The sequence below is a fragment of the Elephantulus edwardii genome, unplaced genomic scaffold (assembly GCF_000299155.1).
Source record: "Elephantulus edwardii isolate Elephantulus edwardi_28Jun2011 unplaced genomic scaffold, EleEdw1.0 scaffold00004, whole genome shotgun sequence".
NCBI lineage: Eukaryota > Metazoa > Chordata > Mammalia > Macroscelidea > Macroscelididae > Elephantulus > Elephantulus edwardii.
The window spans coordinates 8,010,203-8,025,108 of NW_006399754.1; the positions used below are offsets into that span (position 1 = coordinate 8,010,203).

The following is a 14,906-nucleotide window of genomic DNA, read 5'->3' on the forward strand; positions in this document are numbered from 1 at the left end:
GCCTTAGGGATTCTTGCCACTAAGCCACCAGAGCTCCCAGTGCATAAATAGAATAAATTAGAATAGAATAGAATAGAATAGAATAGAATAGAATAAAATAGAATAGAATAGAATAGAATAGAATAGAATAGAACAGAATAGAAAGAATAGGATACATATAATACAAATATATATAACTATGCAATAAATAATAAAAACATATATGCCATTATGTGATACTGATGTGTCAAATGCTTCCTTCAAATTAGGGAATTATGTATTAGTGCAACAGATCAAATTCCTTTTCATTTTCCTTCTTGTTGTTGTTGTTGTTATGAGCCATTGAGTTGCCCACTACTCATAGTGACCTGACTACAACAGCCCTGAAGCCTGCCCTGTCTTGAGACAATCTCACTGACTCCAACACACCTGCACCTATTATCCCAGGTACTCTGTCAATCTACTTCATCTTCATTTTTATTATGATTTTGTTAATAATCCAGGACTTGAAAGAAGTGTGTGTGTGTGTGTGTGTATTTTTAATCTCAAGTAAGTAAAGATTTGTATCACAGTCATCATGCTATTCTTCAGGCAGCTCTCAAAAGAACACAAACCCAAGTCATTGCTGCTGAGTGAGAACTGATGAAGAGCTGGTCCTTCTGTGTGTTTTCAGAGGCTGTAAATCCCACAGGAGGAGACTGGTCATCATTCTCTGGTGGAGCATCTGCTGAATTTGAACCACTTTTATCTTAGCAGCAAACCTCCTTACCTCCTAGGCCATTAGAGCTCATAAACATACCATAAATGCACATAAACATTCACTTTCTTAGGACACAGAGTTATCATGAAGATACAAACCTAGCAATCAAAATGTTACCTTCTCTAAGAAGACATCTAAGAGTGAACAAGGTTTTCTGTCATTGTGAAAGCATTACACTTATTGCAGACTGTCTACACTATCAGCCCATGGTTTGGCTTGAGTCAAAGCTCATTAATATGCCGGGTCACACGTTACTTTAAACTCTTTGGGAAAATTTCCTTTATTGAAAGCATTTTCTAAATGATCCCACAGGAGAGAGTACTGAAAAACAACAACAATAAAAAAAAAAACCCAAAGCAAAACCCAACCCCACTGCTTCCGGGTTGGTCCCGGCTCACAGCAATCTCTCCCCTGTCAGGGTTTCGAGACTGTATATCTCTGTGGGAGGAGATTGGTGTCTTTCTCTTGCGGAGTGGCTGGTGGGTTTAACCGTCTGCCTTTCATCTTGCAGCCCCACGTGTGAGGGACTGTGCCACCAGGGCTCTGCCACAAGAATGCAGGTAATTGACACAGGTCACTGAGATCTGAAGCAGGGAGGGCCAGGGGACCCAGAAGAAAAACGGAAGTTTAAAATAACAAAATCATTTCTGCAACTTAGAAATTCTACCTCAATCACTTTTTAAAAATAATAACAGGTCCTAAGTTTTAGACATGAATTGTTTTCCTCACAGGGACCATCTGGGAATCCCCTGTGTGGTTCAAATGGGCATGATGACTAGACAAAGGTCAGCGGTCAGAACCCTCTCAGTTGGGCCTGAGAAGAGAGGCCGGTGATCTACTCCCAGAAGGCCTTGGGAAGTCCATGGCGCATGTGACTCAGAATAGCCATCACAGTAACTAACAATAGGGATCCTTCAGGGGGCTTTGTAGTTCAATGGTAGAACTTTCTCCTCTCCTGTAGGAGACCCAGGTTCGATACCTGGCCAATCCAGCTCATATGCCACCGTTTTCTGTCTGCTGGTGGCAGCTGTATATTGCTCTGGTGCTCAACAGACTTCTGTGGAACCTCCAGACTAGAAAGAAAAGCTTGGTGATCTAGTTCCAAAAGTCAGTGAGTGAAAATGCTTTGGAACACAACAGTCAGATCCCAGGTTGGCTCAGGACCAGGTCATGTTTTCTCCGAGTGTGTGTGGGATCACCAATTTGATGGCTGTTAACAACAAGGCCAAATTCAACCAATTTGGGACTAACTCTTCCCACCACCTGTGCTAAACTGAACTGCTCAATATGTGTTTAGCTATCCTTTCAAGTAATAGAAACAAAATAACAAAAGAGAGCACAGTCCTCACTTTGACACCCCCACTTCCCCTTCTAGAACCTCTGGTGGCCAAGCGGTAGGGAGTTGTGCTGCCAACCCGCAGTTCAAATCCACCAGTTATTCTTTGGGAGGAAAGTGGGCAATCTCCTTCTGTGCAATTTACAGCCTCTGCAAAGTTCCTGGAGGGTCAGCCAGGAGTCGGTTCTGACTCCTAACAATGGACTGAGTTCACTGTTGACTAGGAGGCAGCCATGTTGGCTGGAAAATGGAGCCTCGTCTGCTTTTTCATTATCTCATCTCCACAAAGCACTCACTGCTCCAGCCAAAACTCCAGTCTCAACTTGCTCACATGAGGGCTGTGCTATGAAACAGTGACAATTTTTCTCTCTGTTATTTGGATTTTCATTATTTTATCAATTGTAAAAGCAATATTACAACTTTTGTGCTTTCTATAATAAAGTCAGGATGACTCTATTCTCCAATGACCACTGTACAAAGTTCATGGTGGGTTAAATTCAGGGAGAAAAAGAGCAGCTGCCCTCAACAAAATAGCATAAAATTAGAGTTTAAGATTTACAAACTCCAGTAGTGTGGTGTGTTAGGTGTTCCAGTGCTAACAGAAAGATCAGCAGTTCGAATCTACCAGTCATTTTGAATCTCCTACTTGGAAGAAAGATGGGTAAAATCCTAATGAGATTTACAGCTTCGGAAATCCAATGGTGGGGCTGGATTTAGCTCAGCAGGAGGGAATCCAATGGGAGGCTGGATTCAACTGGATTAAAAAGAGCAGTGGGTTTTAAATTCCTTAAAGAGTTTAATATTTAGGAAATTATATTCCAAAATTTTTGATATACACGTTTGGTCATATAGAGTTTTTAATTTGCCTATGTTCATAAAAGAAAAATCACTGTTCAGTGTTCAAGTTCATTTTTTGCAGGTGAGAGAAGTGATTGAAAATAGCCTTTTCTGCCCTCTAATTTAAAAGGCCGGCAGCGATTCCTTTCATCCACTTGACTTTCCACGAAAATAGCCCTGTGTAGAATTGCCCGTCCCTGCTATCCTCAGAAAGCCTGCACACACAGTCCCTCTTGGGTCTGGCCTGACACCGGCGCTCTGAGCTTTCCCCCTCCCTACAGGCCCTGCAACACATCTGGGCTCGCTGCCAAGACTCAGCAGGCTGGAGCATGGGGCGATCTGCCAGCCTGGCAGACACAGAAGCCCTTCACTTTACCACTGCATTCGGAGATACACATGTTTGTTAAAGCATTTGTTTTCTCCCAGCACAAAAGTGTTGCAGGAAGAGAACACCCCCACAGGGATGCCCCGGGGTTAAGTCTCTAACCACAGAGCCCACAGAGGTGGGTCCATTTCCATTCTGAGCCAGATCTGGATGAGAGATTGTCAGGAAGGCAACCCAAGGCTCTTGTAGTGGAAGCTGAAGGTTCCAGTGAACACAGCCCTCACTCCCAAGTGGCCATCAACTATACGGGGTCTTCTCCCTCTGTCACTGAGACAGACACTGGGGAGGTTCCCCGTCCTTCTTCTCTTAGGTTGTCCCCACACACAAAAAGAACCCAGGTTTTAAGAAAACCCTTTAGACAACAAAAGGTATTTGAGGGAGGAGGTGTATGTCCACTGTATTTTGAGTAGAATCCAAGGCAGTTTGAAAGAATGAAACCCTGTTCCTCCTGCAGTGATTAACTTTGTCAATGTCTCTCTAAAGGTAATGAGTTAGAGCTTCCAACCCAAAGACTGGCAGTTTGAATCCACCAGGGGCTTTGATGGGAGGGGGAAATGGGCAGTCTCTCCTGCATGGTCTCAGAAATGGCACTGAAGGTCACTACGAATGTGGACTGACTCAATGGTCATGGGTTTAATTTTGGCTTTTAAAGTGTTATCTATCTCCGGCTTCTTAATTACCAAGTGATGGTATATTTTGGTGATAAACATGCTGACTTCGTGTACAGCGCTAAGCATAGACTCCTTGTTTGTGTGTATCCTAGAAACAAGTCCTGGAAATGTAATTGTTCTAAATCTAGCTGAGCGCTTTCCTCTCACTTCATTCGCCAGGTACTTTCCTAAGTTATGAACTGGTAAAAAAATAAAAACAACAACAACAACAAAAACACCCATTAAGCAAATCTACAAATGCTACTTATATAAATAGGAATAAATCCTGTTCTTCCAGCTACAAAGTGACTAGTAACCACAAAAGTAATCTATAAAATACCCAAAGTGAAGTTGGTATGTTTGCAGGCTTGCTTTTCTGTTTTTCACTCACTCGCTGGCCATGGCCATGGAGTCAGAACCCATTCATTGCTGACCCTCCAGTGGGCTTCCCAGGTGCAATCATGTGGGAGGAGACCGTCCACATTTTTCGTAAGGCATGGCTGGTGGACTCGAATCACAACCGAGGCGTGGTCTTCCACTACCATGGTAAGTGAGCTCCAGCTAATGTGTCCACAATGGTACAAATAACAAGAAGGGGGTATTTCTCCCAGGAAAGTGAATCACTGAGGTTCCCCCCACCCCACTTTGTACCCTTTGAATCCTCTTCTGATGCTCTGCCTTCAGAGGGTGTCAGTGACAACCACATCCCAAGATATTAGCACCTGGAGTTCCGTTTGGCACTAAGGAGAGGAAGCCATCATCCTACCTTGTGTGAACCGGGTGACACTGTGGTTGCCTCTGCCCAGGTTGAAGAGGTAGCCATGCTGAGGGGTCTTCGTGACAATAAACCTGAGCGACACATGCAAGCTGTCTCTGTCCTCCACTTTCAAGATCTTGTTTGTGATCATGAACCCTAGATGACCAGTGGCCAAGGTACGAAGAGTGGAAGCACCTTTATTGACCACCATTTGGGGTACCCTATTGTCAACAGCCAAGACCTGGACCCTCATCACTTGGGGTCTCCTGGTCTCGAATACCGTGTCAGGAAACACGTAGAAGTCGGTGTGGGTGCCATCGGTCACGGTGAAGGAGAAGCTGTCCTCGCTGGACTCGGAGCCATCATGTTTGTAGCTGATCAAGTTCTCGGTCAAGTCCTGTTTGGTGAAGACCATGACAGGCCTGGTGGTGTTGAAGAGGAGGTGGCCATGCACAGGCCCCTGGGTAACCGTGAACTTCAGGAGCTTGTCGGGAGTGTCTCGGTCTTCCACAGTGAGTTCGAAGGGTGTGATCAGCTTGTTCTCACCCTCGCTGATGACCAAGCTGTGGATGGTCACTACCGGCTTCTTGTTGTCCACGTCGCTGATGGAGATCCGGAAGGTCCGAAAGACGGGGTTCCGGCCGTCAGTGACCTGGAACTCAAAACTGTCCATCTTGACCTCATCCTCAGCTGTGTGGATATAGTAGATCTTGTTGCCAGCCAGTTGGAGCTGCGTGAAGGACGAGATGGACACGCCAGGCTGGTCTGTGCACTCCAAGTGGCCTCTCACAGGAGCTCTGGTGATGGTAAAAACCAGGCTCTCATCCGGACTGTTCAAGTCACTGGTGCTTAGCAGGTCTGTGGTGAGGGTCACCTTCCCCCCTTCTCTCAGAGACACGCCCTTACTCACCACATCAGGGAAGACCACGTCAACACTGCCCACGGACACGTAAAAGTAGCGATCTATTAGGGCGTTGGTCCCATCGGTTACATCAAACTTAATCAGGTCCCGGATGCCCTCCTGCCCAGAATGGACGTACTGAATGAGGTTTCTGTCCACTTCATCCTGGGTGAAGTTCATCCCCAAAGTTATATTTTCAAAGGCACCTGACGGTTTTCGTTTCTGTAAGAAGCCGTGCCCAGGACCATAACGAATAACATAAACTAAGGCTTTGTCTTCAGAATCCAGATCGGTGGCCATTAATACCTTGTTGCTGATAATTTTGGTTTGCCCAATTTCTATTTCTAGCCCATTGTTAATGGCCATCCTGGGGGTCTCATCGTCAACTGGGATAACCAGGATGAGAACTGTCTTTTGCACTGAATGCTTGCCATCTGTGAGCTTAATCTCAAAACTGTCCTCCTGTGTCTCGGAGTCATCGTGCTCATATATGATGCTAGAACTCTCCACGATCTGGTCCAGGGTGAAACTCTCGAGCAAAACTGTCCCGTTGATCAACTGGTTCATGATGTGGCCGTGGGTGGGAAACTGGGTAATGGTGAAAGTTAAGACATCTGGGGGGATATCAGCATCAGCAGCATTGAGGATGGGGGTGTCGATGACCAGACTCATGCCTTCCATCACCATAAATTCTCTCATGAAGAGTTCGGGCTGTTCATCGTTGGTGGGAATGATAACGATGGGGAAAAAATATCTGTCAGAGAAATTAATGCCATCAGAGCACCGAAATATAAATCTGTCTTCTACCGGCTCCACCCCTCTGTGGACGCTCTGCACGTAGTTAATGTGATCCTGCCTGAGGTCTTTCAGGTGGAAGGCGCTGATGGCAATACCCGCTCTTGATTTCTCTGAGCCTGGTGCTGGAGAAATGTTCTCAAGGTAACCTGAGGCAGGCTGGGTCATGAGTGTGCACAAGATGTCATCGTTGAGGGAATCGATGTCTTCGGCATCGATGTGTGTCGAGGTTATGAGACCTTTCTCACCTTCCATGACGGTAAACCTTTCACCCACAGAAATTTCTGGAGACTGGTTATCAACAGGGAGGATGGTCACCCACACGGTAACTCCTCGGACAGTCCTGCCACCTACTCGCCATTCTTGAGACATAGCTGACAGACTCAGGTTGAAAGAGTCCTCTCGGGGCAATAAGCCAATCTCACCACTAGTGTGAGCATAGACAACAGACCCTTCTAAGACGTCTCTTTGGGTAAACTGCTCTGCGGGGGCTCCATTGATGAGGATTTCCCCATGCACGGGTGGGTCCTCCAAGAGGAAAGTCAACATCAGATCATCAGTGTCCTCATGGGTCCCCTTGATCACGTGGGCAGTAATCTCAGCAGCTCCATTTTCCAGAACATCTAGGTAGGACCTCAGCGTGCCAGCATGAAGGCTTGTCAGGGGCACCTCATGGTCTACTGGTCGGATGCTCACTTTGAGAGTGATGGGTACCACGTGGTGTCTGTCACTGACTTCCAAGGAGTAGCTATCAGTCAGGGACTCACCCCCAGCATGGGCGTAGGACACCTGACCCTGCTTAATGTCTGCAAGGTGGAAGATGCCACCCACCTGCAGCCTCTGTCTGGACACGAGCACGTGGCCATGCTTGGGAGGCTGCGTGAGCGTGAAGGAGATGTGGGCTGTATCAGTGTCCACATCAGTGGCATGCAGCTCGGTCTCACTCAGGACGTGGTGGCCTTTTGCCTGAACAGTGAAGCCTGTGTTGAGTATCTCAGGTGGCTGGTCATCCACGGGCTGCAGGTAAACGGTGAAGGTTCCTGTGGCCACATTTCCAGCTTGATCCTCCACCTGGAACAGGAACTGGGCCACGCGGGCAGCCACTCCCAGCTCCTCATCGGGGGGCCTGTAAGCAATTTTATGGTGGTTGATCTGGGCTTGGGTAAAATGGGTTACCGTGACTGAGGGGTTGTCAGCCAGGACTAAGGTACCCAGAGGGGCGGGTGAGTGGTTTTCATCTGTGTCCATGGGGGGCTGGGTCACAGTATAATGCAATTCCCGGTCATCTGTGTCCAGGTCGGTGTATCGCAGCCACTTCTTCTTAAGGGGTGTGAGTTGGTATTCCTGTACCACCATCCGAAGGGGACAGCCACTGCCCAGCTCAGGGGGAAGACGGTCCACTGGATGGATTCGTATCACCAGCCTCTGAAGGCCTGACTGATTAGGGGGGTCATGGTTATCCTGGACCCTGAACATGAGCTGATCCGTGACTGGCCCGGGACTGTGGGGGCCCGAGTGTCTGTAGAACAGCCTCCCCTCCACGATGTCCTGCTGCTGCCACTCTGTCACCGTGCGCTCATAGAACGACCCTTGCTTCCTCCAAGGCCCCCGGAGGAGGTCCTCCTCGAAGGGAGGATGGGTCTGGCGGAGAAGCAAGTGACCCACAGCTGAGTAGGGGGGCTCCAGCACAAAAAGCAGAAGGGAGTCATCAGAGTCCATGTCTGTTGCACTCAGAGTGAGGGGTGGGATGGGCACTGTTTCACCCTCTGCCAGCGTCAGGCCTGTGTTGGCGTTGAGGACCGGGGGCTGGTCGTCAACCGGCACTAAGGTGACAGGGAACAGGAACTGCACCTGGTGCCTGCCTCCCCCGTCCACCATGCGAAACACCAGGTTGTCACTCAGGGAGTCATCTCTGTCATCATGCTGGTAGAGCACCTGACCAGCTGCCAGCTGGGCCACAGAAAAGGTCTTGGGGGCCGAGTGACCAGAGGGGGTGCCCAAAAGGACGAGGTGACCATGCCGGAGTCCAGCAATCACCTCCAGCCTCACTGCCTCTAGGTCGTCCTCATCGCTGATGACCAAGTTCTGCGGTCCAACGTCCGGAGGGCCTGTGAGGGGCTGGGACTGACCCTCGTAAAGAATGAGCCCTGTGTTCCGGGTCACCACCGGAGCCAGGGTGTTCATGGGCTTCACCACCACCATGAAGGCAAAGGGGTCAGAGGCTGCCCCTTCGGGGTCCACTACCTCCAGCTCTAATTCAAAGAGACGCTCCTGGTCCGAGTCCTCAGAAGGGGGCTGGTAGGCGATTTTCAGGAGGCGCAGGTCTCTCTGTGTGAAGGAGGACAGAGGCAGACTGCGGTCATCAGTGCTCACCAGGTAGCCCTGGCCAGGCTGGAATGGAGAGGTGAGGTTGAAGACCAGCAGGTCAGGGGCGGACTCAGCGTCCTCAGCTGCCAGCATGTCCAGGGTCAGGGCGGTCAGTACAAACTGGTCCACCTCCATCATCATCATGGCTACAAAACTGGGCTTGGGGGCAGTGTTCTCCGTCCCTCCGCGGATCCTCACCAGCACCTGGAAGTGCTCGCGCTTCAAAGCGGGGCTCTCCACCGGAGTTCCCCGGGCGCGCAGCTCCACCACCATGGGCACCCAGTCTCTGTTCGGGGAGCGACTGGGGGCTGTGTGGCGGTAGCGCACGCCCAGCTCCTGGAAAGCTTTGCAGTCCATCAGGAGAGGCTCCAGGGCGCCCCCATCCCTGCCTCCGCCCGGGACCTGCGGGTAGTGGAGAAGTTCACCATAGCGAGGCAGCGCGCTCAAGCCGGACAGGATGCCCACGCGGCACTCCTCCGTTTCAGGCTGGTAGGCAAACTCCAGGCTCCGTGCGTCCAGGGCATTACTGGTCCCCAGCAGCTCCTCCACTACGAGGGGTAAGTTCCGAGTCACGACCTCCAGCTGGGTGAAAACCACCTCCACCTCCAGCACGAGCGGCAGCACCACCGCCCCTCCCGGCGAGTCATAGCGCAGCTGCAGCCGGACTCGATCCCGCGATGGGCTGCGCGCTCCCAGGTGAGAGTAGCGCACCTCGCCAGGGCCAAAGTCGCAAGGGAAGCGTTTGGGACTCAGGCGACCGGGCCGCTGGGCCAGCGCGTCATTGTCCAGCACGGTCAACACACAGCGGTCCCCTGGCTGCACCTGCAGCACCAGGTCGTGCAGAGGGTCCAGCCAGACCTCCCGACCGAAGGGCACCCGGAGCCCGCGGTTCGCCAGCACTATGGCTTCTTTGGCGGGGATCCCCACAGTCCCTGCGAGACCTGAGGACAGAAATGCCCGGCCAGGGGTCGCGGGCTGGGCCAGGGCTTGGCTTACCGGTGACAGGAGTGGCAGCAGCAGCAGCAGAAGTCCAGACAGTGGTGGAAGCATAAGCTGCAAGTTGGCTACAGCCAGCGCACAGGAAAGGCTCGTGGAGGTCCCGGCTGCGCGCATGGTTTGGAGTCAGGGCTCGGACAGATCCACCGAGGAGCGTGCAAAGTTAGTCCCCCAGCAGACAGCAAAACACCCCTGAGAGTGCCAGTTCTCCATTCGCTATATGCGGGGCCTTCTGGAAGTCCGTTCTGGGCCACAAGGATGGGGAAATTGCCTACCGTGGTACCTGCAGGAGTTGCTGGCCCTGGAGCCTGAACGCACTGGCCCCAGGGGCTGCTCACTCTGCGTTCAGTCTCCTGCAACTGAGTCCGCCCCTCCTCCTTCCCGGGTCCCCCAACCCCGAGCATTGAGGGAAACCCCTCCCCTCGTACCCTTCGCTGGGTCCAGCTCTCCAGGGGCCAATCGCCGGTCCCGGGAGGAGGCCCAGAGCCCAGGGTTGGGCAGAGATTTCTGTCAATCAGTTCCTAAACGAGGCGGGGAAACCATGGGCCGTGAGGAGAGGAAGGATCAACAGGTTGTTCTAGAAAAGAGCAGCTGTTTGGCCAGGGCTCCGAGCGCCCTGACCCCCTCCGGCTCCGGACAGCCAGGGCTTCCCCAGGGACCAGGACCTCAAGTAGCCAAAGGGGATTCCTCCTTGTAAATCTCATCCCCCAATTTCGTGAGATCTAGAGCAGAGGAAGAAAAGTGAGTCCCAAAGCCACTTGAGTTTGAATGGAAACCAAGAGCAACTTACAGGCGACCCAAGAGGGTATTTGCAAAAGCAAAGGAATTAGAAAGTCCAAACAAGGGCAGCTTGCAGCCCCTATCTGACCACCTCCACTTCAGAGATTATACTGAGTGCAGTCCCTGGGTTGGGGGAGTTTTTAACGACCCTCCCACCCCTTGTGCCAAAGTTCACTGCGTGCGCATTTGGAATGCATGAGAAATGTAGGCTGCTGGAATCGGAGACTCGGGTTGAAGAATAAATTGGAGAGAATGTCGCCCCGGGCTGTCCCAGAGCCGCCACTGTTATGGCAGTTGTCATTAAGAGACGTCCTGGTTCTCTTCGCAGTAATTAGACCAAGTACGAACTGAGCCCACCTGTCAGCATCGCATTTCTTAGCCTGCCAAGGGAATTGATTAACAGCCGGAGGGCGACAGAAAATAGGGTAGAACCTGGAGTCAGGTTTTGAAGTCACAGCTTGAGCTGTTCCTGCCCCCTTGTGTTGGTCGGGTTTCATGAGCTCCCAGAGCTCTTTTTTTAATAAAAAGCTTTTCTACGCTGCACCCTCTTCCTCAAAAGAGAACTCTCAGAGTTAAAGCCTACTCATTTTCAAATTTGTTCTTTCGGGAACCATGCAAATCCTGGTCAAAAAGCAATTTATTTTTTTTTTTAAAGCAACAATCCTCTCCAATGATACGACTCTGATTATTAAAAGGACTGTAGAATTAGAATAATAGTCATCTTGCCTCTTTTCCAGTGCAAAGGTATTTTAGGTTTGAGAAAGAGGCAGCCGTCCTGCTCTTTTAGGCTTCAATGGATATTGAAGATGCCAAATGCTTATATGGGTAAATTTTAAAAAAGGCACACCATCTTTTTAACCCTTTGCTGTCTTTAGCTGGAATTCTCCTGAGCCCGGATTTTCTTCCTACCACCTCTGAACGTTAGGTGCAGAAAAAACAGCAAATCCACTGTCACGCTGTGGGTTCCTGACTCCAGGTCCACCTCCGTGAGGTTTCTCAGGCTATCGGTCTTTATAGGAAGATGCTACCCATCTGTCTTCTATGGAGTGAGTTTTAAAGGGTTGTCCTTTGCCTAACAGTAAAGCATTGGGCCACCAGGGCTCCTTCAAGTGTAGATGGAAAACAACCAATTTTTCACCAGAAAGCTTACTTTGGGGCAATGTCTGCTGTTGTGGGGAGTCAGAGAAATGCAGCATTCTTAAAACAAATTAAAAAAAAAACCACAAAAACCCAACAGCCCAAAGAAAAACCCCAACAACTCCAAAACCCAAAAACCCAAGTAAGAGAATTTCTAATCTTTAATATAACGTCCAGGAAAATAGGAGCCAACTAATCAAGCGAATATTCAGTAAATCATGTACTACTACTACCTGCACTTGTTTCAGGAGCCCTCTTCTGTTAGAAGGAATTTTTAAAATTCTCACTTAAAATTGACTGACTTATTCCATCAGTTAGTACAAGATCAACATTTGTACACGTTATGTATGAGGTATAGTGGCCCATATTTCATAAGAACAGACTTTAGGGAATATACAAGGGTTTGGGTTTTTTATATTATTACCAATATTATTACCCAACTCTTTTACCCAGTATTTTATTTTATATTATTAACCAATATTGTTACCCAATTTTATTACCCAATTTACCAGTATTCCAGTTCCTGCAAACCCCACCTATGACCACTCTCATTCAGGGTTTTTACAACAACATTCAACAATGCAGAGTGAATTTGCTGACGCTATCATAGTCACATGTTTACCTTTAAGTGTTTCTTTGTTATGTTTCCAGTCCCCCCAAAACTAGTAAAGATTGAATTTACAAAGACATTGAAAATGAAAGCCAATAATAATAAAAGCTTAAAAACGATATTTGACTCACATGAGAACTCTTTTATAATTTCTTATGGTTAGTTTTTACTGCTTACAAATATCAAATTGCAGAAACATCAGACTGTTTTATTATTTTGTATAAATAGGAAGATACTAAGTGAAATAGAAAGCCAGTATCAGAATATGGGTCTTTATCTATTTCAGATTCTATATAGTGTTTTGTTTTGTTGAATTATTTTTTAAGATGTTTAGGTAATATCTACTTTCTCCCCATTTACTTATCCAGTAAAAAATACACTTTACAAAATATTTGCCATCTCAATAATGCTTAATATGTATAATTTCATTGCACCAATTATGATTTTCATGTAGTTCAATCATTACTAATATCTTTTTCTAACTGATCCTGTCACCATTAAGAAATCTCCATTTCCTAAATATCAATTTCCATTTTCATTCTTCTTCCCACCCCTGATGAGCAAGAATCAATTTTGGGATCTATTTTTTGTCTGTTTTTATTATTCTAATCACTCAGTCAATATTAAATAATGAGAACTTAAAAAGAACTAAAAACAAACAGGCATTTGATTCACATCAGAACCAATTCACTATTGAGGCTTTGGAAGAGAACCTCACTGTAAATTGGAATTGCCTGTGCAAACACAGAGTGGGCAAAAAGAGAGGGCAAGTTTCAAGGAGATGAATTGATACAGTGACTCTAACAACAAGCTTGAACATGACAGAGGCCATGAGGATGAGGCTCAGGATAGGGCAAGGTCTCCATCTGTGGTTCACAAGGTTGCTGTGAGTTGTGTTCAACACGAAGGCACCCAACAACAACATATTTTAATTGAAAAAAACAAATGTCAACTGCGCATTGTAACCTTGGCTAAGTTTTGATTCAAACTCCATCAGCAGCCTGGCTACCCCCAATCACCTCTTCCCTCAAAGCTTGTAGCAGCTGCAGGATTTTCCTTTCCTCCTTTCAATGTCTCACTCTGTTTGACTTTCAAGCAATGATAAGATCAGCATTTGAAGTATGGTAGAATGCCTGAAGGGCACAGTTCAACATTTTGCTTCATGGGAAGGAGAATACAGGGCCATTTAAATGTTTTAAAAAGACTCTATGGAAATGTAAAAGAAAAACAAACCCAAACAGTTTTAATTTCATTTTCTTTTTGAAATGATGGAATGATTCTTGAGAATTTGGGGAGTATATTTTTTTCTTGTTTTTACCATAGAAGATGCAACTAATGTTATTATTTGCTTAAGTATATAATACACTGATGATCATTGATAAAATAGCAGAATGATGATATACTAAATTCTCAGTTAAAGCAAAAAGTGTTGATTACGTTCACTCTCTGGGGGTCATAACTTAGCACTGAAAAATCTTGACATTAGCAAAGCCAACATTCTGAGTAACAATAAAATAATGGACCCTTCAGGCCAGTATAAAAGAAAAATTTATTTTTTTTTAAAATGCACCCTTAAGAGACAAAATAAATTCACAAAGTAAACATTTAATTAAAAAAAAATCTGCGCTTAACACTTGAGGTTTTACTTTCTTAAGTTTTGTAATATTTTCTATCAATGTTCTGTGGACAACGTACTTAAATAAAAAGTGGTTTTTGTATAATATGTGAAAAAATATACCAAAATAATCTGTCTCACAGTTCCCCTCAATTTGACTTAATAAAGATCATTGTTGTTTATTAAAACTCAAATTATTTCTATCCTGAAGTAAAGCACCTATGAAATTGTTTTTGAAGTTAAAGGAGGTAATGGGATCATTTTTTCCTTCTGATTGGACAAATCATTTTTTATTTTTCAATTTTTTTAATTTTAACTGAGATTTTAACAAGAATTTAGAGAGAAGTTGGATTTCCATTCACTCACTGTTGCACATTTTCCTCCCTACCAAGCCTCCAGTTTGTTTTTCTCTTTAAAAAGCCTTTTTTCATTGTTGCACAATTTCCTCACCCACCCTAGTCCACTTTACTATGCAGCTCTTATTCTGTACTGTTGACATGCAGATACTACCTAACCATATATTCCTTTTAAACAGTTCTTTCCTTTATTGTTTCAATGCCATGTACATTGTCCACTTTTACCTTAGTTTCCTCCCAACTCCCATGTCAGTCTGGTTTTATGACAGTGGCATTATGCAGTATTTGTCCTTTTGTGACTGAGATATTTCACTCAGTATAATGTCCTTGAGGGTCACCCATTTTGTATATTTCATGAGTTCCTTGTTTTTCAGTGCAGTGTAGTATTCCATTGTGCAATACACCACAGCTTCTCTATCCATTTGTTGATGGACACTTGGGTTATTGAAGCTCAGATGTGAGATGCTGTTGAGTCAGTTCTTGCATATAGTGACTGAGCATAGAACACAACTCAATGTTGCCTGGCCACCTTCACAGTCGCTGTGAGCTCGGAGCCCTTTGTTTCTGCCAGTACATCAGTCTACTTCACAGAAGATCTTCCTTTTTCCCATCGACACTTCACTGTGATGCCCTTCTCCAGTGTCC

General features: G+C 46.8%; 1 protein-coding gene across 1 annotated transcript in view; it reads right to left on the reverse strand.

Annotated features, from left to right (window-relative positions):
- The window catches only part of FREM2 (FRAS1 related extracellular matrix protein 2), a 215,332-nt gene extending 205,452 nt beyond the window's left edge, over positions 1–9,880 (reverse strand). The window contains exon 1 of the mRNA XM_006879614.1: positions 4,714–9,880. Within this exon, the coding sequence (XP_006879676.1) occupies positions 4,714–9,880 (5,167 nt within the window). The remainder of the gene's footprint in view (positions 1–4,713) is intronic.
- Positions 9,881–14,906: the final 5,026 nt, after the last annotated feature.